Source organism: Electrophorus electricus, chromosome 15, assembly GCF_013358815.1.
Source record: "Electrophorus electricus isolate fEleEle1 chromosome 15, fEleEle1.pri, whole genome shotgun sequence".
In the NCBI taxonomy this organism is placed as follows: domain Eukaryota; kingdom Metazoa; phylum Chordata; class Actinopteri; order Gymnotiformes; family Gymnotidae; genus Electrophorus; species Electrophorus electricus.
In genome coordinates this window covers 9,681,717-9,703,085 of record NC_049549.1, presented here as the reverse complement: position 1 = coordinate 9,703,085, position 21,369 = coordinate 9,681,717, and the positions used below count along the sequence as shown (strand labels likewise).

At 44.2% G+C, this 21,369-nt stretch overlaps 1 protein-coding gene across 7 annotated transcripts in view; it reads left to right on the top strand.

Annotated features, from left to right (window-relative positions):
• Positions 1-21,369, top strand: part of LOC113581579 (arf-GAP with Rho-GAP domain, ANK repeat and PH domain-containing protein 1) — a 59,951-nt gene that overhangs the window by 29,574 nt on the left and 9,008 nt on the right. For all 7 annotated transcript variants that reach the window (XM_035534040.1, XM_035534039.1, XM_035534042.1 and 4 more), the window contains 21 exons: positions 962-1,123; positions 3,161-3,230; positions 3,550-3,670; positions 4,072-4,262; positions 5,183-5,289; positions 5,758-5,957; positions 6,508-6,593; positions 6,711-6,893; positions 13,544-13,718; positions 13,823-13,957; positions 14,125-14,260; positions 14,965-15,067; positions 15,187-15,382; positions 16,393-16,432; positions 16,687-16,850; positions 18,803-19,012; positions 19,304-19,409; positions 19,544-19,691; positions 20,414-20,500; positions 20,842-20,910; positions 21,275-21,369. The exon at positions 21,275-21,369 is cut by the window's right edge and continues 23 nt beyond it. In XM_035534040.1, coding sequence (XP_035389933.1) covers positions 962-1,123; positions 3,161-3,230; positions 3,550-3,670; positions 4,072-4,262; positions 5,183-5,289; positions 5,758-5,957; positions 6,508-6,593; positions 6,711-6,893; positions 13,544-13,718; positions 13,823-13,957; positions 14,125-14,260; positions 14,965-15,067; positions 15,187-15,382; positions 16,393-16,432; positions 16,687-16,850; positions 18,803-19,012; positions 19,304-19,409; positions 19,544-19,691; positions 20,414-20,500; positions 20,842-20,910; positions 21,275-21,369 — 2,784 coding nt within the window. The remainder of the gene's footprint in view (positions 1-961; positions 1,124-3,160; positions 3,231-3,549; positions 3,671-4,071; positions 4,263-5,182; positions 5,290-5,757; positions 5,958-6,507; positions 6,594-6,710; positions 6,894-13,543; positions 13,719-13,822; positions 13,958-14,124; positions 14,261-14,964; positions 15,068-15,186; positions 15,383-16,392; positions 16,433-16,686; positions 16,851-18,802; positions 19,013-19,303; positions 19,410-19,543; positions 19,692-20,413; positions 20,501-20,841; positions 20,911-21,274) is intronic.

The window sequence follows — 21,369 nt, the reverse complement described above, 5'->3', positions numbered from 1 at the left end:
GTCAGGGACTCAGTGGGGCAGTCATAGCTCAGCGGTTAAGGTACTTGTTTAATAATCAGAAAGGGTGCCAGCTGAAACCCCACCGCTGCCAAGTTGCCACTGGTGGGCCCTTTACCCTCAATTGTTGTATTTAGTAATAATTGTATGTCACTTTGGATAAAAGCTTAATTTTTCAGCTAAATGATGTAAGTGAATATGAATATTACTGCAATAGCTGAATTATGCTCTGATATTGTGATCACAGCATTTATCTCCACCACTGTGAAGGACGGACATGAGAGTTTACCAGGGACTTGGAATCATCCAGCCATTAAAACCTCCAAGCCTTTTCAAACACTGCTCAGAGCTTTTTGTGCACACACAAATGTGTGTTAATCAGATAGAAATAAACTGTCCTTTGTTACACCCACCATTTGAGCAGCATTTGCATCTTAGATGAACATTATTCATGCGCTATACTCCAAGCACATCGTTTGGGGAAGTGGATGAACATGTAGTCTATAGTACACACATGTGCACGCAAATGCTTGCGCGCACACACGTACACACACACACGTTTTAACATTTTTTTACTCCCATTTTTCTCCCAACTTTAAGCCATTTCACCGTCACTGACTAGCTAGCTAACACTTTTCTGTCTTATGACAACTACCAACCAGAGAGGGCCACTGCTGGTTGTGGCTTGAATCAGGACACTAATAATGATGGAGCGAAGGCTTTTCATGCCTTCATTACACATTACACGTGTTGCCTTGTAGGGAGGTAATGTGAACTTTTCACTGATGTGGCTTTCTAAATGTAGCCGCTCAACATCACCTTATTTCAGACTAAAAGCCGTTATGACTGAACAGTGGTTTGTTCAGTTCAATGGCTCTATTGAAACACTTCCTACACCACAGACTAGGTGAAACACACTTTTTCTCTCTCCCTCATTTACCCCCCGCCTCTCTCTCTGTCTCAGGAGAGATTCATGGATAGAAGACTATACGCCATTCTCCAGCTGTCAGAACAGCATCTACCTGCCAGTGACTGGTCATGAGCCCTGCATTCCCAAGGAAGACTCTGACCCTCAGCACACTCCTGTCATAAAGATGGGTTGGCTATACAAGAACCCTCCTCAAGGGTATGATTTGTGTGTGTGTGTGTGTATGCCTGACTACAAGTGGTCTACAAGATTCAGTTACGTTGATGACAGGGCTCTATTCTGTCCAGGCGACACGTGGATCTTTAAGTGTGATTGAGTAGCTGATGGTGCTGACAATATGACAGTAAAATGGTTTTATTGTTCAATAAATAATTTATTTTTAGATTTTTTTTTTTGTGGAAGAACACAGGAGTCAATGCCATACTATTATTATTGCTGTTGTTTGTTATTGTAGCTAAACACACAAATCAAAGGAAGGCGATGGGCTAGCCGACATTTATTCTGAAATAATTAATGTACAATCAATTGAAATTAATTAATGTACAATTAATGTGTCATTTATCGCAAAGGGAAGAGACTAATCTGTTTGCATGTTTTTTTTCTAAATGTCCTGCTATAATAGGCTAATTTGAAGGTAATTTCATAATATTATGAAAAGTGCTAAAGAGATTAAATGAAATAGCAGTGTTTTCCAATGTTCAGTTCTCCCTGACAGCAAAGTAGGCTAACTGACTCGAGACTTTGTGGGAGTTTAATTGATTACTGAACTTCAGATGAATAGAACAAATATGTTGCCACGTTGTATTTACGCTAAAATATCCACAAACTGGTCTAAACAGTGTTGTTTTTCTAACATGCAAATACTAATGTACAGGGATTTCATTCTTAACAGGCATTCAGCCTAGAGACGAAAGAAATTTACATGTTTACATGATCGAGCTGTTAGCAAGTTAGACGAAGCACGACTGGTACACGGCTGCTAACTGGGTGTTTCTGGACAGTATGTTTTTCAAAGTGCTGTAATTAAGTACAATTTTAATAATGCATTTTTATCAGTGTAATATTAGCTCTCCGGAGCTTTACCGTGGTTTAGCATGAAACCAGTAACTATTTAGTACATGCCAGTAAAATCGCATTCGAGAAATTGTTACATTTTCTTATTTTAATGTTTATTTGCATAAGCAATGTGTTGTAGTAGTGTTTATTTATGTATTTATATATAACTTAGACACACAAAACATTCTGCATATGCATGGTTATAAATGTCTGCCTATGAATGTAGTTTTGACCAAAATAAGCGTGTGCATGCGTTTGTGTATGTGTGTCTGTGCATTAATGTACAAGGGTGTGGAGACAACGCATGCTGTGGTTAAAGCTGAGAACGTGGTTTATTTTTAAAGTGCAGCACTGGTCTTCATGAGAATGTCGAGTCACTGTAAATATCAGTTGGAAGATCTATATTATAAAGAAAGTTCTGGGCAAGATGATCAATAGCAGTGGCCAATATGATAACAGGCTAATCCTTTTATCACCACAGACACATTTTTCACAATGTGACTTTATTAGCATCTGATGTTTGTAGTCGATATTTGTCGGTCCTTCATCAATCACGTTGTTGCAGGCCGGCATGTAAGCTGTCAGGATGCGCTGAGGAAGGAGCCTCACCCTGGCAGGATTTATCTTCACCATTATGTCGTTTACTTACACAACTGCATGAATAGTTTGTGCTTAGCTTGCGACTCTGCAGTTGCAATTGAGCCACAAATCCACAGGATTTCTTATGATAATAATAAAGGATAATATTTAGTCTTAGCAGTGGTTACCTCTAACAATTGTAAACTGCAAAATGGACTAATATTTTGGTGCTCTACGCAAGAAATTAGCAGAAAACGAGAGCCACTCACATGCATTTCTCTAGTAGTAGTACGACTCAGAAGACCACTCAAATAGAATGCATTCTTTGAAAATTGGAGTGTTTCAGATGTGCTATTGACAGTTCTATGAAAGGTGCTCTGCAGTGGAAGGTTAGTCAGGTAAAACTAGGCTTGCCTAGTTCCGTGTTAACTCTGGGACCGGCCTTAATTCATGTCACCTTTAATTCGTGTTAGAGTGTACTTTCTATATCCTTCCATCAGATGGTGCTGTTGTAGCAACTCCAGGAGCTCCAGAAGGAAGCAAGGGCTCGGTATGAACCTTACCTGTCTCACCCACTCTGGGTTGTGGTTCTGCTTACAGGTCCTTGATTTACCAGCACCGTTGGGTCAAACTTGACGCAGACTACCTGAGATACTTTGACAGCGAAAAGGTTTGTGATTTTTTTCAGATCGCAAACCAGAAGGATTGACTGTGTCTGGAAAGCTGTAAAGTTGAATATCTCAGCTTCATATAGTTTCTTTAAAGCAGAAAGTGTTTCTTTGTAGGGAACCTGATATTTTCTGTTCTGATATGAAATTCAAACTCCTGTAAGCCCAGAGTCATTAATTGTATGATAACATTCTGACCATTTGTCTAAACACAAGTTCCAAAATATAAAACATTAAAGCTCAGTTGGTACGTGATGAACACATTTTTTATAACATGCCGTATATTGTATGTGTATTTAATGTTTTTGCATATTTTTGTAGGATGTGTATTCAAAACGGATCATACCAACTTCATCCATCACGGGGGTGGCTAACGTGGGAGACCAGAAGTTTGAGGTGGTCACGCACAATCGTATATTCCTTTTCCGAGCAGAGAGCGACTGTGAGTACCTGCTACTGTGTGTGTGTGTCCATGTGTAAGTTGAGGAGGCTAGTTACTGACTTTCATTTGTCATTGTAGTTCTGCAGTTGATGTTTGACATGGCTGTGCTATGTCTTTTTGCAGCTTATTACTTTTTAAAAGTAAACATTACATAGCTAAGTACTGTGTTGCATATAGACTTGCTTCTGCTTCATTACATTTTACATGAAGCTTCCCTGACCATGCACTATTTTTTAAATTGTGTAATTTACTAAGTTGGTTTGTGTGTGGTATGCACTGTGTGTGTGTGTGTGTGTGTGTGTGTGCGTGTGTGCGCGTGTGTGCGCGTGTGTGCGCGTGTGTGTGCGCGTGTGTGTGCGTGTGTGTGTGTGTGTGTGCGTGTGTGTGTGTGTGTGTGTTAGCTGAGAGGAATGAGTGGGTGTCCGTACTACAGGATTTTATTGGTCCAGCTCGAATGAGGCCAGGTCATGAGTTGACCCTTAACCCCTGCGTGACCTCCGAAATAAAAGGTTATCTGGAGCTTCGGGGCCTGCGCTCTAAACTTTACACAGTGGTGTGTGGAGACAAAGTTTTCCTCTATAAAAATGCAGAGGTAAGGGTGTTCCCTCTTATTTCAAACAGCTGTGAGATTTGGATGTGTTCAGTATGTTACATTTACTGCATTTGGCAGACACATTTCTCCAGAGCAACTTGCAGTTTCAGTCATGTTGTAGCGGTAGGTGAATGTCGTGGTAGGAGTCTTGCCCAAGAACTCTTACTAATATAGCATGGAGGACTTGCCTGGAGGGGGTGTAAACCACAGTTCCCCACAGGAGAGGAAGAATCAGTACACTATACCAACCACTATGTTTGTGTGTTTGGATGTGTTTTTGGTTGTTTGTGTTCGGTGTGTGTTTGTATATGTGTCTAAACTCTACACAGTGGTGCGTGGAGACACCAGTGATTTGGGTGTGTTCAGATACATTCACAGATGGCACATGCGCAAGCTTGTTTGTGTTTGTGTGTGCTTGTATGTGCATGCATGTGTGCATGCATGTGTGCTTGTTTGTGTGACTGTATTTGTGATTTTTTTTTGTCTATGTGTGTACAAGTGTACACATACCTTGTTGTGTGTGTGTGTGTGTGTGTGTGTGTTTGTTTGTGTGTGTGTGTGTGTGTGTGTGTGTGTGTGTGTGCGCGCACGCACGCATGTGTGTGTATAGGGTGGTGTACTGTGGGTACTGGACCGCTCCTGTACTTCAGTGTTGTGCTAACAGTTTGGCTTTTCTTAATCTCTTATTGCCACATTTTTAGAAAAAAAACAAAACTGCAGCCTCTTACAAAACACTGCAATGCAAACTAGTATGGGGTGTTTTCTGTGTGTGTGTGTGCGCGTGTGTATGAACACTTGCGGTATTGTTGTATTGTTGCCAAACACACATTGGTATTGCTTAACGTTGTACATTTTCTTTCTTTCTTTCTTTCTCTCTCTCTCTCTCTCTCTCTCTCTCTGTGTCAATATTTGTGTCTCAGGATTATAAGATGGGCATTGGCATCACTTCTATTGATATGAATGTGGGGAATGTGAAAGACATGGACAAGAGAGCATTTGACCTGACCACACCCTACCGCACATTCAAGTTAGCAACCTATCCATCCTCCACTCACTCCTGCACCTCCATCTCTCCCAGCTGCTGGGTTTATGCATATCTTCTTCTTAAACATGACTTTCAGCCCTATGAACTGCGACTGTTGGGTTCCTTAGTAATGTGACTTGGCCAACTAAAATAATAGCTCTGTGTGTGTGTGTGTGTGTGTGTGTGTATATCCTGTGTGCATTAGCATGTGGATGTGAGTTTCATGCTTATTTTGGGAATGGGAAAGACATGACCTTTGACCTGCAGTATGCCACTGTGTGTGTGTTTGTGTGAGTGCATATATGTATAAAGTATCTTTCTCCATCGTTTTCTTTCATTATCGTGAATGTTAGAATTTACATTATTGTCACAAATATAAGGTCTTCGTCATATAAACAAAAAGTATATGAAAAGAGATATAGCCTTTGTTCCTTGTGAAGTGTCACAGTGACTCTCTCTGTCTTGCCATAGTTTTGTAGCAGAGACTGATCAGCTGAAGGAGCAATGGATGGAGGCCATGCGGGACTCCATTGCAGAGGCGCTGTCCAATTACGAGGTTGCTGAAAAGATATGGGCAGAACCAGCCAATCAGAAATGTGCCGACTGTGGCACCACCAAGCCTGAGTGGGCAGCCATCAATCTGGGTGTGGTCTTCTGCAAGCGCTGTGCAGGTAACATCTAGATCCACTGAACCAGATCACCAAAGCTTAGTTACAACTGATCACAAGACTCACCGCAACAGTACTTAAAATATCCTACTTGTATAACCATCTCATATAACCAAATATAACCATCATCCTTGAAACTACAGAGTAACTAATGCAGCATCATATCACTTTACAGTAAACACAGTAATAAAGTGAATTAAAACTGGTCACGACTCACAACAAGCTCCACACGCCTACTAGCATCCATGTGCCATAACTGAAAACAGTACTATTAGATGTTGGGCTGGAAAAGAGGTTGGAATGAATGCTGATTTTCTGACACCTGTGCCCTGCCGTCATCCTAGGATCACATGCTTGTCTGAGTCAGTGAAAGAATCAGTGTGTGAGTGGGCTTCTCAGAACAGCAAGCTCGATGATCGGAATATCTCAAACAGGACCAGCTCTTATGACGAGAGCTGGCACAATACCGCATTGTGTGTGCTTGCATGAATGACCATGAGTGTGTGTGTGTGTGTGTGTGTGTGTGTGTGTGTGTGTGTGTGTTCTGATGTAGGGGAGCACCGTAGTCTTGGCCCCAGCATATCAAAAGTACGGAGTCTCAAAATGGACAAAAAGGTGTGGACCGACAATCTCATCCAGGTAGGTCTTTAGTGTGTCTGAGGTGCGGTGAAGCCGGTCTTGCCCAGTTGTATTACCCATTTTACCTTCATTCATCTCTCCCATCACTGTCACTGTCTCCTGTCCTCTCACTGCCAGCTGTTCCTGGTGCTAGGCAACGAGCGAGCCAATCAGTTTTGGGCGGCCAACGTCCCGCCCAGCGAAGCCCTGAGCCCAACCAGTAGCAGCGAGGAGAGGCGACGTTACATCATAGCCAAATACCGCGAGGGGAAGTACCGCCGTTATCACCCGCTGTTCGGCAACCAGGGAGAGCTCGACAACGTAAGACGCTGCCCGTTAAGCAACATCTCTACGCAAACGCACTCGGCCAGCTACACGCAGCTAAACATGGCTACAACTGATTTGTGCATGTTACCTCTCAGACACAATTGGGTCAGGTCGTGCATTCACCTGTGTGAGTTAGTCAGGTCCCTTACCTCTCTTATCCTGAGAGTACTTAAGTGTGTTGGGAAGGTCTTCGTTTGCTAAGACAAAACCAGTTTCTCAGTTTGAATGCAAGCCATCTTGAGCAGAGAACGCACACAGGAGAGAGAATTTCTGCTGAGGTACACACAGAAACACTGTTTTCTCTCTGTCTCTCTCTCTCTCTCGCACGCGCGCACTCCCTCTCGCTGGTGTTTGTTTATGGCCTTTGTTTTCTCTCAACTTGAGTCCCCGCCCCATCTCTCACTGTGAGCCCCGCCCCTTCAGCCCTTCCTCCACTGCTCACAGTCTGCCTTCGCTGGTCGGGGGGGGGGACCACAGAGGGAACTTCCCCACCATTTACTGAAACGGCTCATCTTCAGGGTTTGGAGAGACACCTTAACCCCTCAGAGAGAGGGTGATGACAGTAAAGCGGTTAGAATTTCGGAGAAAGAGAGCGGGTTAAAGAAAGCGAAAGAGATTGCAGTACAGTGCAGTTTACTTTCAGTAACAAGCAGTAGCTTTGAACGAGCAAGAGGAAGAGTAAATGAGCAAGAAATGTTTCCTGTACTGTCTGCATGCTGGTTTGTTGATCCAGCTGTGACAAGGCCATGCCCCACCCCCCAGTGACATCACAGCTGCCTCACAGACTGGAGTTTCAGTCCTAGTCCAGCCTCCTCTATTGATGGCCCTCCCCCACACACATAGTTTGATTTTTTATTTTTTTTTCCTCTCTTTCTCTCTCTCTCAGGCTTTTCCTACATCTCTCTCCTGCTCTTTCTCTCTCTCTCTCTCTCTCTCTCTCTCTCTCTCTCTCTCTCTCTCTCTCTCTCCCACCCTATCTTGCTCTCTGTCGCTCACTCCCTCTTGAGACAGCCTTGATAACATGAGCGTATGTCACTCTGGTGCCATACTTCTGCATTTTGGATCGTAACTCTTACAACCGGAGAAACACACCCAGCCACACAAAACGCACATGGACCTGGAGGAATAACACAGAGCAGTTCTGTTCGGGTACACTCAGGTGTGTGGCCTTGATTGTTTTGGTGGGAGAATGTCTGTCTGTCTGTGTCTCTCTCTCTCTCTCGCTCTCTGTCTGTATGCATGAAGAAAATACTTTTGTTTTTTTAATGACAATTATTAAAGTGAGGATAAATAAGACTTATTGGAACACACTAAAAACATTTAAAGTGAATGTTTGTGTGCTTGTATTTCCCCACACGTGATTTGTTTCCTTGGCACTAGGTCTTGGCATTGAACTGGAGCCAGTGAGTGCCAAGTTAAGCTTTCCCTGTTACCTCGCTGTTACTGTAACACTGTATCAGTCTGAGAGGATAAAGAATGCATGGGGGATGAGAGCGAGAGCGCGAGAGAGAGAGCGAGCGCGCGAGAGTGAGAGAGCGAGAGAGAGAGAGCGAGAGCACGCGAGAGTGAGGGAGCGAGAGAGAGAGACTGGGAGAGGATGAGGGAGGGATGATGAAATAGATGAGTGTCTCTCATTCTTTGTTTAGTGGCACAGTCCGACCTTTCTGAATGGACAGCTTTGTCCCTCACTGTCTCTCCCCTCTGTTGCATACGTGTCTAATCTGGGGCAAGCTCGACTCGGGTTAGTGTGTGGGGTTAGCTGTGCTGACACCGGCCAGGGTAATGGTGTCTTACAGAAAATGGGCATGCAGGAATTTGTGTGCAAATATGTGTTCGAAGAAGGTATTCTAAGATAAGTGTTGTATGTGTGTGTGTGTGTGTGTGTGTGTGTGTCTGTGTCTCTAAGAGTGCAGTAACATGGATGTGTAATATATTTAGATATCTCTAATGGATGTTTCTATGGCCTGCTAAGTGACATGCATTGATGGATAACCTTTTAGAAATCGTTTGCTTGTTTGTAAGTGTGTCTGCCCTGCTAATGAATTAATGGTTTGGGGATAGTGACTGTGTGGGGACTGCGTCTGAGAGTGTGCTTCTGTGTGTACGTGTGTGGATGTAGTACCGCCTCTACAGTGTGATGTCTTTCTGTAACATGTGGAATCTCTCTGCCTGTTTTCTTTCTTCTTTTCCTGTGCCTATATCAGAGTAGGAGCCTCTGTTGATTGCAAGTTAAATGGTGTATGTTTGTGTTTGTGTGCGTGCACACGTATGTACGCACGTGTGGGTGTGTGGGTGTGTTTAGGTGTTTGCTGTTGTCTATGCTGTAACATCAGTCCCCTTTCTGCGTGTGAGAGATGGAGATGTTTTTGTCAGGATGACACACCCTGGCGTGAGAGATGGAGATGTTTGTGTCGGGATGACACACCCTGGAGTCAGAGACTTCAGACATGTGGACCACAAAACATTCCGCAGGAAATGTGCTGCAGCCAAGACTCTCTTAGAGGGCTTGTGTAGGTGTAGGTGTATGTGTGTAGGTGTAGGTGAATGTTACATTCGCTTAAATTTTCTGGTTCCCTCTATGATATCAGCTATAGATGTCTGTAATTTTTATTGATTTTGCTACCTTCATATCACACACATACACTGAAGTTTGTAGTTTCTTTGCGAAGAATCTCACATTAGTGCTGGGGGGTTAACAGTATAAAATGTACAACTTCAGGCTAGGAAACAAATCTGTGAGCTTATGACATTTTGTTTTTTTATAAAGTACAGTTATGCAAGCCTGCTTCTCTTCACAATACAGCAGTTATGACCGAATGGAAATATGTTTAGCAGATATATGTTTGAATAGAGGAACATTGTTATTTATTGTACCATGAATGGTATGCAACGGAAGCCTTCATGTCACACATAGTTCCTCTTCAGGATTGTGGGGCTGTCTGTGTTCATGTGTTTGCACTGTGCCTGTCTGCACTTGTTTGTTTTGTTTTTTTTGTTGTTGTTTTTTTAAACATGTCATGTTCAGTGTCATATAACTGGAGACTCAGAGCATGCTGACAAAACAGCACCGGTGAAGGATTTGGAGAGGGACAGAGAAAGGAAGTGTGTCTGAGTGTGTGTGTGTGTGTGTCTGAGTGTGTGTGTGTGTGTGTGTCTGAGTGTGTGTGCCTGTGTCTGAGTGTTCGAGTGTGTGTGTGTGTGACAGAGAAAAGTGGCATATATTTGATACTTTAGCTATATTATACTACATGTAATTTTGCCAGTAAGGTAGACTTGGAAAGAGTGAGAGACAAAAAGAAAAACAGGACGTAAGAGTAAGAGAGTAAGGTAGGGTGCTTGCGTGCGCGTGTTGGGCAGTAGCGAGCTTGTTTTGACTTTAACTGACCTGTGTTGAGAAGCTTGTTTTCCTTCCTCTTCTGTGTTGGGGCAAGCTGTCAATCAAAGACCCAGTTAAGTTAAATGACGTTACAGGTATTAACTCTTGCCAAAACCTTTTTCCTCTCTTCATTCCCTCTGTGCGTGCACGTCATGACATCATGCGGTGTGTTTGAGAGCTTTTATTCTGTCTTCTCTCTCTGGGTTTCTATAATACGGATGCCTTACTTCATGCAGTTTGGGACTGGACCACACACACACACACACACACACACACACACACACGCACACACATTCTGTTTGCGAAACATGAGCGTCTGTCCATGTTTTCCCACAGAAACACTTATGCCTGTTCAGTAAGCTTATGGTAGCTTTGTGTGTACGTGTGTGTTGGTAAGGTGTGTGTGGTCCATCCCACGCTCCTAGTGATGAACTCCTTGTGTTGAGAGGATTATAGTCATGTGAGGAAATAGAGGGCGAGAGGGACAGAGAAAGAGAGAGAGGTGTCAGGTTGGGGAGATTATACCCTTGATAAATTTATTGTTTATGTTGTGGTAGTTCAGAAGAGGACTTTAACCCACAGATGTTTGAATTAAGTGGTGTAGTCTCCTAATTGCATTAGAGTAACTGCACCTGTTGAATCTCTAGGAAAACACACACACACACACAAAGCTACAGGTGGAGTGCTTTAGTTGGATTTTCTGTTTCACTTATGAAAGGTTGTTGGGGAGGCACCCTGTATTCCCTACAGTGTCCTACGTTTTCCTGTCTTTCCCTACAGTGTCCCACCATTGCCTACAGCGTCCTACATTTGCCTGTCTTTCCCTACAGTGTCCCACCATTGCCTACAGCGTCCTACATTTGCCTGTCATTCCCAACAGTGTCCCACTATTGCCTACAGCGTCCTACATTTGCCTGTCATTCCCAACAGTGTCCCACTATTGCCTACAGCGTCCTACATTTGCCTGTCATTCCCAACAGTGTCCCACCATTGCCTACAGCGTCCTACATTTGCCTGTCATTCCCTACAGTGTCCTGTAGTGCCCTACAGTGCCTGGCATTGGCCCCTCATTTTCGGCCTGGTTAGTAGCCCTGGAGGAGCCACGAATGTGTAAGAGAAGGGGACCACAAACGCAAGAAAAAGCGCGCTGGACGGATGGAGCGCAGAAGGCGACAGCTTGGATTTGTGTCCCGTGCAGGAGCCAGTGAGGGGGCTCGTGTACTGTGGAACGCTGTGATTGCTTTGGAGAGTCCTAACGCTCATTTAACAGGCCAGCGCAGGGGCCTTCTGCATCTGCATACACTGAATTCACACCTTTGGCAAGTGAGAAAGAAGAATGCGTTAGTGCACAGTCATTTTCACTGGGGTGGGGGTGGGGTCTGTGTGTGCGCGCACGCATGCTCTTGCAGGCCAGCGTGTGCACTGCTTAAGTCTATGTATGCATGTGTGGTTGTGTGCCTAGCTGGACAGGCTAATGGGTTTTTAACTGCCGTTGACGAGACAGAATTTATTTTGTATGTCATCCAGGTAAGAGGTCGACTTTGTATCATCTTGCCGTAGTTTTCCACGTGAGGCTCAGTAAAACCGGAGTATGGATGTGCATCTCTAGGGGGGAAGGGGTTGAGTGCTTGGTAGCTTTTGTTTCGGTTTTAAGTGGATCATAAAATAAACTTTTAGCGAGTTCCCTTTCTGACATGAAGAGTTTTATTTGGGAATTTGAGTCAGCGATGTGGCCTAGTTCTAACTATTGCTCTGGTGGTGATATCCTGCTCCATATCCTTCTTATTTACAGAGACAGCAGTCCTTCCCTATACTAGCCATACCTGAAATGAGAAACGGCCAAAACTGAGCTCAGATCAGTAGGTGGCCTGCCACTACGCCACTACGTTTGGCTTGTTTGCAGACTTGGATGAGTCCCAGTCTTAGGGGGAAAGTGTCTTTATGGTGGCTTAATATAAAATTAATTTATGGTTTAAATTTAAGATTTAGGATGTCAATATGTTTGGGGTAGATTAAAAAAAATCAGATTTACATAAGCCTATTACTTTTTGTCTATAATCTAACCACCATCAAACTTGTCTTTTAAATGAAAGATTTTGAGCACTTTTTTTTTTTTTAACCATCTAAAACAAATCGAAAGAGTCTGTTTAGCTAAGCAAGTATATCAGACCTTGAAGGAGTGTGAAGGAAGTGGTCATTTTTACGGTTCATTCCACCGCTCGCTGAGCACGCCGATGCGCGTCTCTTCGCTGCTGGCCTGAAGCCGTGTCTGGAGACCGTTCCATCCATCACGGGGAAGTCCGAGCTCCGACAACTCGCGCCGAGAGCTGACGCCGAATGAAACACAAACAAGAGGGCGGGCCAAAGAGATGGCTTATTAACAGCAAGTCAGCGACGCCCGACTCACCCTGGAAGGGGCTTTTGTCTGAGCCGGTGTGGACAGAATACTTCCGACGTGAGTGGAGAGGGAAACTAGTGGGAAAGTGCCGTCCACAGAAACCACACGTCGGTTAGGTAGCAGTGTGTGTGACTGCATGCTCGTGGGAAAGAGAGAAAAAGATCGTTGCCGTCCTGCTGTGGTCTAAGTGGAGGCTTTCAGCTGCAAAAACGTGTATACACACACACACACACACACTCACTCTCATTCTTTTTTTTCTCACTCAGACACAGTCTATTCTTATTTGTCACACTCATACATTCCTTTCCAGTCCATTATTTGTTTGAATTGTTTTTGGTGATCAGCATGTGTAGTAGAGGTCTGGGCCCCAAGCTCCACACCCAGAGCGATGCTGACTTCGTCATGATCTAAAGCTGAAACGGCTAGCTATATCTGGAATTGCTCTCAAGATGTTGGAATTCCAAGCAAATGTTCTTATGTTCCATTTGGGAATACTGTAGAACTCCCACATAGAGTAGCGTTATATGTGCTGGAATAGTGGTGTTGCAGAAAGCTTGAGACAATAGTCTGTGTACATTTCTTTTTATTACTTTTAAAGTGTGTGTGTGTGTGTGTATGTATGTATGTGTGTGTATATATATATATATATATATATATATATATATATATATATAAAAAATTTCCCCCCCATTGTTGCTATGCTTACTGCTACATTTTCCTAACTGAAAAACTATCTGATTTTAATTCAGTTCAAAGAACAATAAAAATAAATCTCACATCCCTTCTCTCATTTTCTCTCTCTCTCTCTCCCTCTTTTTATGTTCCACCCTTCTTCTCCTCTTCTCTTTTCCCCTGACTGTCTCTCCCCAGGCGTTGTGTATTAATGTGCAGTCTAGCGATGTGTGTGAGACGCTAGCACTGGTGTTCTGTGGCGCTGATGTGAACTGTGAGACAGGAGTACCAGACCTGCCCTCGCCCTCTGTTCTGGCAGCCTTCCACGGCCAGAACCTACAGGTGGAATTCCTCACCCTGAACCGCAACACGGGTCAGTACCCCGGCAACTGTTACCGTGGCGGTTGGCTTTATTCGATCTGAGCATGACTGGCGGTTACGTGCCAGGTATATGAACTTTGACCCTTTGACCCACAGAGATCCCGAGGTCAGAGACGAAGGTTGCCATGCACCCAGAGCACTACATACCCCTGCCTTCCATCACGCACAATGGCTTCCTGTTTAAGACTGCATCTATGGCTCGGCCAATCACAGAGCGGAAGAACAAAGAAGGTGAGCCACTCATGACGGGGTTCCACCTGTCTTTAAAAAAAAAAAGAAAAGAAAAAAAGGCATTTTGATTAGATTTGATTTACACATCTATCATGTGTAAGAAGTGTGTGTGTGTGTGTGTGTGTGTGTGTTTTTATACTTCTTACTTTTCTCTATTTCTCTCTCAGAGTTTAGTAGGCGCTGGTGTGTGCTAAATGATGGGCAGTTTAACTACTATGAGAGTGATAAAAACGCAACGCCCAATGGTGGTCTGAAGATGAGGGAGATCGTCTGTTTGGTTGTCAACCCACCTGAGACACACGGGTACACACCATTTCAGTTTGGTTTTATTCATATAGCACTTTTGTGGTAGCTTCAGAGAAACCAGGTCCAGACCGCTAATGAGCAAGCCAGAGGTGACGGGGGCAAAAAACTCTTCCGAGGTCGAATAAACCTCGGGAGGTCCAGACTCTGTAGGGACTCCATCCTTCATTGGGAAACACTGGATAGTACTGCACATACACAAGAACAGTAATAAATTGAAACAGTTGCAAGTACAAATTAGTATTATTTACAATGTTATTAAGTGACTTATTAAGTCAGATGGGTCCAGGTTCAAGTAAGGTGAGTCCAGGCAGTCCAGATTATGGTCTGGAGGGTCGAGGCAGTCCAGGTTATGGCCTGGTGGGTTCATGTGATCCAGGTTCAGTTTAGGTGGGTCTGGAAGATCCTCAGATCCTCTTTCTCTCCAAAACACGAGGGCTTGGTTTCTGAATGAAGGTTCTCCAGCAGGGAGGTCGGCTCTGGTGCTGCCGGATCGGTGATTTTCCTGCTCTAATGAGTCTCATTCAACTCTCCAGTAATTAAATGGTTTTGCACGTGTTTGAGCAGCGAAATCACTTGCATAGCAGCCCTTCAATCCCAGGGATTGGCATCTCTGTTCTAGAAGCTGCAGAATTTGATTCCTAAATGTGTCTGTCACCACTCCACCAACGCAACCTCTCTCTCTCTCTCTCTCTCTCTCACAGGTATGATCATTCATTTGAAATCTATTCGGACGCAGAGCGTCTTTACCTGTTCGGGACGGACAACCCTGAGACCATGAGGGAATGGGTCAAATCCATTGCCAAGGTAACCAGCTCTGCTCCTGTCTCTTTGTGTGTGTAAGTGTATGTGTACGCATGACGATGTTACTGTGAAAACTGTTTTGGTCTCTCTCTCTCCCACCCACTCTCTCTCCTGCCCCCCAGTCTTTTATCCCTGCCTATGCGGAGGAGCTGCTGCAGCAGGACTTTGAGCGCATCGGTCGACTGCGCTACAAAGACCCGCTGAACCTGGAGAGCTCGCGGGTGGGGTGGTTCTGCCTGGCCGCCTCCACCCTACACGTGTGCTTGGAGGACAGCCACGGCCAGGACAGCATCGACCTGCAGAAACTCCTGGAGCTCTGTGAGTGGGTGGAGACAGGGAGAGGTAGAAGAGAGAGAGAGAGAAGTAATAAAGTGACAGAATACCCCAAGTATGCAGCAAAATATGTAGCAGGCAGAGGAGTGGAGGAATTCTGCCAGCACTCAAATATGTGGCATCCTGTTGGAGCCTGAGGCACATTCAGAGACGGAGGCCGTTCAGGTTTCACAAAAGAATGCCACTCGCTGGTTGGTTTGTTCATTTATCTGTCACTTTAGTGACTTTTTTAAAATTGTATTTGTGTATGATGTGTGAGGATGAGGGAGAGAAGCAGGGAAGGAGGAAGAGAGGGCGAACCAGAGAACGGTTTTCTCCTTTGAACTTCCGCCTTTCCCTCCCATTCCCTTGATCCCTGTCCTCTGCAGCATGTCTCTCCTCTCTGTTCTAATTGAGTTCAGCTAAATTGACACCCCTGGTCTCCCCCAGGTCCTCTTCCTTCCCCTCCTCTTCCTTAAGACCGTATTGCCGTCCTGTGAGCACAGACGATGGGAGAGAGGGAGAGAGAGAGAGACGTTTTGGCAGAGGGTTACTGTGCTCGGGAACACAGGCAGGCTGAAGTGGAGAGGATCAGTGATGATGGATGGAGCAGAGGAAGGGCAGGGCGGGGGGAAGGAGAGGGATCAAAGAGTGGGAAGGGGTGGAGGACAGGAAAGGGAGGAGAGAGACCCCCACCGTCAATAAGCACCTTTTAATCAGGAACAATAAGTTTTGCAGTCGTTTCGCTGATGGTGCTGTTGGACCACCTTTCAAAATAAAAGTTTCGGTTTCTCCAACAGGAAGCACATGAAAAACCCACCCTTAATTAATCCACTGTGTTGTGTAGACTGCATTGTAAGAGTCGAACCCGTAAAAACAGACGAGTATATAATGACGGCGTGAACTTGCCTTAGCCAGCAGTCATAAATGCAGAATAGGATGTTGGAATTCTGTTCTTGGTGCTCTGGTGGACACTGATGTGGATTAACTTTCTTTCTGCTCTTGCTCTTTCTTAGCGAGAGATAGCGAAGTCCTGGTTCTCGTGGAGAGAGGCAGGTGAGTGGCTACAGCTTATGTAAACCTGTGTGTTCGAGTTCGAGGTAGATTAGTGGCGGCGGATTGCATACAACAGACAGTAAAGCCAGACAGGAAATGGAAGGTGGGGGCACTGTGATCACGACAGTGCGTGTCTGTTGATTTTAAGAACCAAACACAAGCAGCTGTGACCGAGCAGGTGATTGTGGCTAATTCTTGATCTCGTCTTTTCTTTCTTTCTGCCTCTCTCTGTCTCTGGGTCTCTCTCTCTGCAGGACTCTGTATATAGAGGGTGAGAGGAAGTTGGATTTTCATGGCTGGGTGGCAGCGATCCAGAGGGCTGCTGGGAGTTCGGGAGACACTCTGAGCCAGCAGCAGCTAACCGAGGGAGATATCCCTGTTATAGTGGAGCGCTGCATTCACTACATCACACAATACGGTGAGCCACCTCTCCTGTGCTAACATACCAGATATAGTGGAGAACAGCATTTTCTACCTCACACAAAACGGAAAACCAACTCTCCCTTCTAACACGCTGGTTATAGTGGAGCACTCCATCTCACACACTTCTGCCGCATTTTCATATGAGAGAAGTGAGTGTCTGTCAAACAACTGCTGGTGAAGTGGCTTTCTAAACAGTTAGCTATTGGTCAGTATTATTACAAGTCCGTTCCATGCCAGGCCGTTCCATTCCTTTCTATTCGGCTCAAGTTCATTCCATTCTGTACCGCTGCATTCCTTGCGGTTAAGTTGAGTGCATATCGTTTCATCCAAGTCAGATTCATTTTCTGTTGTTTGCGCTAAATGGCACTTATGTTGATGCTTTGTTCCAGGGAAATGGGCAGGTTGTGTTTGGAAGCTAGTGTTGAGATTAAGGTTGAATTTTCATTGAATTTAGCAAAGGTAAAAAATAGACGTTCATCACAAAATTGTCATTATATTTTATCAAAAAGAAGTGTTTTGCTAGAGTCGATATTTATTTTTATATTTTTGTATCAGCCTGTCTGTATCAAACAAACGTCTTTAGGTGCTTAAAAGAGTTAAAAAAAAATTATTTTTTATTTTTTTGGTGAATTTGTTAATGTTGGAAGAATATTTGTAATAGTTTTAGTTCTGGTGTGATGGTGTGAGCTGACAGGGCTACAGCTATCGGAAAGCTAGAGACATCATTATTAGACTCGGCTCGGCCGCGAGGAGGCTGTAGCTGGGAAGCTTTGCTATGGTGAAATGGAGAGTGAGTGGGCTCTGTTGATGATAAAGCACAAACTGCATTTGTTTGTTTGGCCAGCTTATTAATACGTTTGTCTGCAGGTGTCCACCATAGATATTTGCACTTGTTAGGGGGGGAAAAAGAAGGAAAATAAAGCCTTCAGGTCATCCTGCTCACAGTCAGCTTGGGACAGTTTTAGTCCTCCTGGACACCCTATTCGAAACGGTTTGGTGTTTTTATTTTAGTTTTTTCCTGATAAGAATGGCGATGGGGAAACTCCAGTCTGGTTTCAGGTGTAACTGGGTCTGGCACCACGTGGGTGGGCTGTGTATAGGGATACCGGGCCCTGGAGTGTGGAATACGGAGTAGAGTGCTGCCATGGGGAGACTGGGACACAGAGCCGGGACTTCCCAGTCTTTACCCAAAAGCGGGCTGAAGAGGCGGGCAACATTGTGTAGTTAATATTTAGAAACTGTATGAGAGAGAGAGAGAGAGAGAGAGAGAGAGAGAGAGAGAGAGATCTGTAGCTGTAGCTGGCCTCATGAGTGAGACAGCAGGAAGTACAAGTGAAAATATAAAAACACCAAGAAAACTTCACTCAGCTAACAATTTCTGTCCTGTTTTAACTTCTGTCTCTCCTTTCCTGTGGCTTTTACATCTAACCCTCCCTCCCTATCCCACTCTCTCTCTCACTCCCTCCCTACCTATTCCACTCTTTCTCTCCTTTCTCTCTCTCTACTACATCTTTGTCCATATTTGAACAGTGGTTCATGCTCCCTAATGTAGTCAAGCAGGTAAATTATGTATTCACTTAATCATTTAAAGGCTCTCTGTGAGTACAGCTTTACATCACAAGCACTTCACATTACTTTACATCATGTCAGAGAGGAATACTAAATTGTAGGGTTGACGTTCCTCTAAGAATTAATGTAATTTCTGATAATTTTCCTCCAAGAATTAATGTAATTTCTGATAATCAGATACCAAAGTGGAGTCGAAGCATAAGTAATCATTGTGACTCGCTGCCTGTGATCGTGTCCACTGTATCATAAATATAAATATAACAAAAATGAATGTTTGACTTCAGTACAGCCCTGAGCATGTCTCAAAATATATGCAGTAATACATTTACAGTTCAAGTGAGTAATTTTTGTATGTGTGCACACGTGTTTGTCCTACAGGGCTGACATCAGAGGGCATCTACCGTAAGAGTGGGGTAAACAGTAAGATCGCCGCCCTGCTGGAAGCATTTAGGCGGGATGCACGCTCTGTGTGGTTGAAAGAGGGAGAGCAGCAGGTGGATGACGTGACAAATGTCCTCAAGAGATTTTTCAGAGACATCGAGGAGGGTCTGTTCAGTCAGGAAGCACCCAGTTGGCTCAGTACTACAGGTGATGCACACTGACACACACACAGAGATGCATGCCTCCAGAATTACTGTATATTAGTTTATGGTCAACTGTTGGCTACTCTTGAAAACACATTTTCTTATGTGTGTGTTTGTGTAAGCAGACGACCATGGAAACTGATAGTGTTTTTAAATGCAATTTTCAGTGGAGTGGTCACATTAAACAAGGAAATTAGTCCAAATTAGTTAAAAGCCCAAATTAGTTAAACGCCTTTTAGCTTTGTATCGCAAATGCAGAACTGAAGGTTTTATTTTATTGATTGTGTGTGTTCAGCTGTTACTGATGAAAGTAAGAGGATCTCTCAGTATCAGCATCTCTTCAACAGCCTGCCAAGAGTCAACAAAGCCACACTACGTACCCTGGTCAATCACTTGTATTGGTAAGACGCGCACACACACATGCAGACGCCATACTTTGCTATTGTGTTCATACTTCTTCTTTTTCAAAGGCTTCCTCATTTGCTGTTATTCTGAAATGAACGGTTCGTAAAGGTTCGTTTTTGTGTGCGTGCAGTGTGCAAAGGTTTGCCGAGCTGAACCAGATGAACCTGCACAACCTGGCGATAGTGTTTGGACCGACTCTCTTTCAGACCGATGGCAAAGACTACAATGCTGGACGTGTTGTCGAGGACCTCATACAGCACTACGTCATCATATTTCATGTAAGAGGGAGTGTGTGTGTATGTGGGGTTAGAAATGGGCAGAGTAGTTTTTCATCATGTGCGTGCATGGCAGTGGGCGAACAGAATGGTGTGGGGTCGAGAAACTATATTAAGAAACTATATTCCTGTGTGAGTGTTCCTTGTTGGTTTTTTATGTTCTTTTGCACTGGATTGAAATACAATCTCACCCCCTGGTGGTGGGACTGACACTATGCAGGCGACAGAGAAGAGTGTTTGTGGTTGTAAACTGTCTGTCTATACCAACAGCCATTTCATTAATAAATGAAAAAATTAATAAGTAAATAAAGTACATGCATGCAAAAACACTGGAACTGTAGAATTGCTCCCTTTGCCTCGTACATGGAGTTGCTGTTACTTGTCCCAAAAGATATGGACCAGAGTTAGTGGAGTGTATTTCAGACCACTGGCCCGGAGTTAGTGGAGTGCATTTCAGGCCACTGGCCCAGAGTTAGTAGTGGCCTTACAAGTGCACCCTCTGCTGTAACAGTCCCAGTGTGTGGCTCCAAGCATGGCGGACAGAATCCCAGAAGGTCTCAGATGGGTGCACTTGTGTTATGTGCTTCCTGAACCTCACTGAAGTTTCTCAAGTGGAGGCATGGGCATGTCTCTATCTGCATATTTCCAAAGCTGACCCCAGATCAGAGGATCATTTTGTGTGTGTGTGTGTGTGTGTGTGTGTGTGTGTGTGTGTGTTGTTGCAGGTAAATCAACACCAGTTGAAAAGGCAGCTTGACGAGATCACGTATATTATTAAGCTGAGAGACAATCTCAACCCTAAAACAGGACCGGTAAGTGTTTTTACTAAATTACTGAAATTTTAGATTGTGTAATATATGTTTTTAAAACTCTGGTAATCAAAGTAGTTTAATATATTGGTATTTTATTTTGGGAAATGCATTAGTATTCAACTTCTGTGTTGGAGCAGTTTACTCATGTGAAAAACGTACATACTAAAATGCCACGTGAACTTTGTCTATCTGTTTGTCTAAACTTGATATGATACAGCGTAGACAGTACAGTGTATGAGGTATTGGAACCCGAGGGGGCGCTGGCATTTCACCAGCATGGGCTGGGCATCCTGTTGCAACTGTTGCCGTAAATGATTCCATGTGTGTGTTCGTTTGTTCAGGCCAGTGGTGATTTTATCTGCACGGTGTATTTGGAGGAGAAGAAGGAAACAGCTGAACAGCATGTGAAGGTGAACTTTTCACTTTGACCTCTGACCTTCTATAGACAGTAGACAAGTCACATCCTGTTGTGTCGGAGCTGTTCAGAATTAGTTTGAGCTGTTAAGACTTAGTTTAAAACATGAACTTATGTGGGCTTATGTAAACATTCCTAAATGATGTCGAGATGGTTACCATGGTGAATCCAGCGTGAAAGGCTAGATGGATGGATAGATAGATTGAATGAACTTTGTCATTGCTCAGTACAAGTACAAGGCAACAAAATTGAACCAGAAGTGAGGACATGTAAGTCTCATGTCCTCAGTGTTATGGTTTGCTGCACGAACCCTTCTGACTGAGTTTCCTCTTTCAAAACGTCGACCTCGTGACCTCCAGATTCCAGCCACCATGACGGCGGCGGAGCTGACGTTTGAGATTCTTGATCGGCGAAAGATGTCTGTGAAAGAGAAGGACTATTGGTGCTGCTTCGA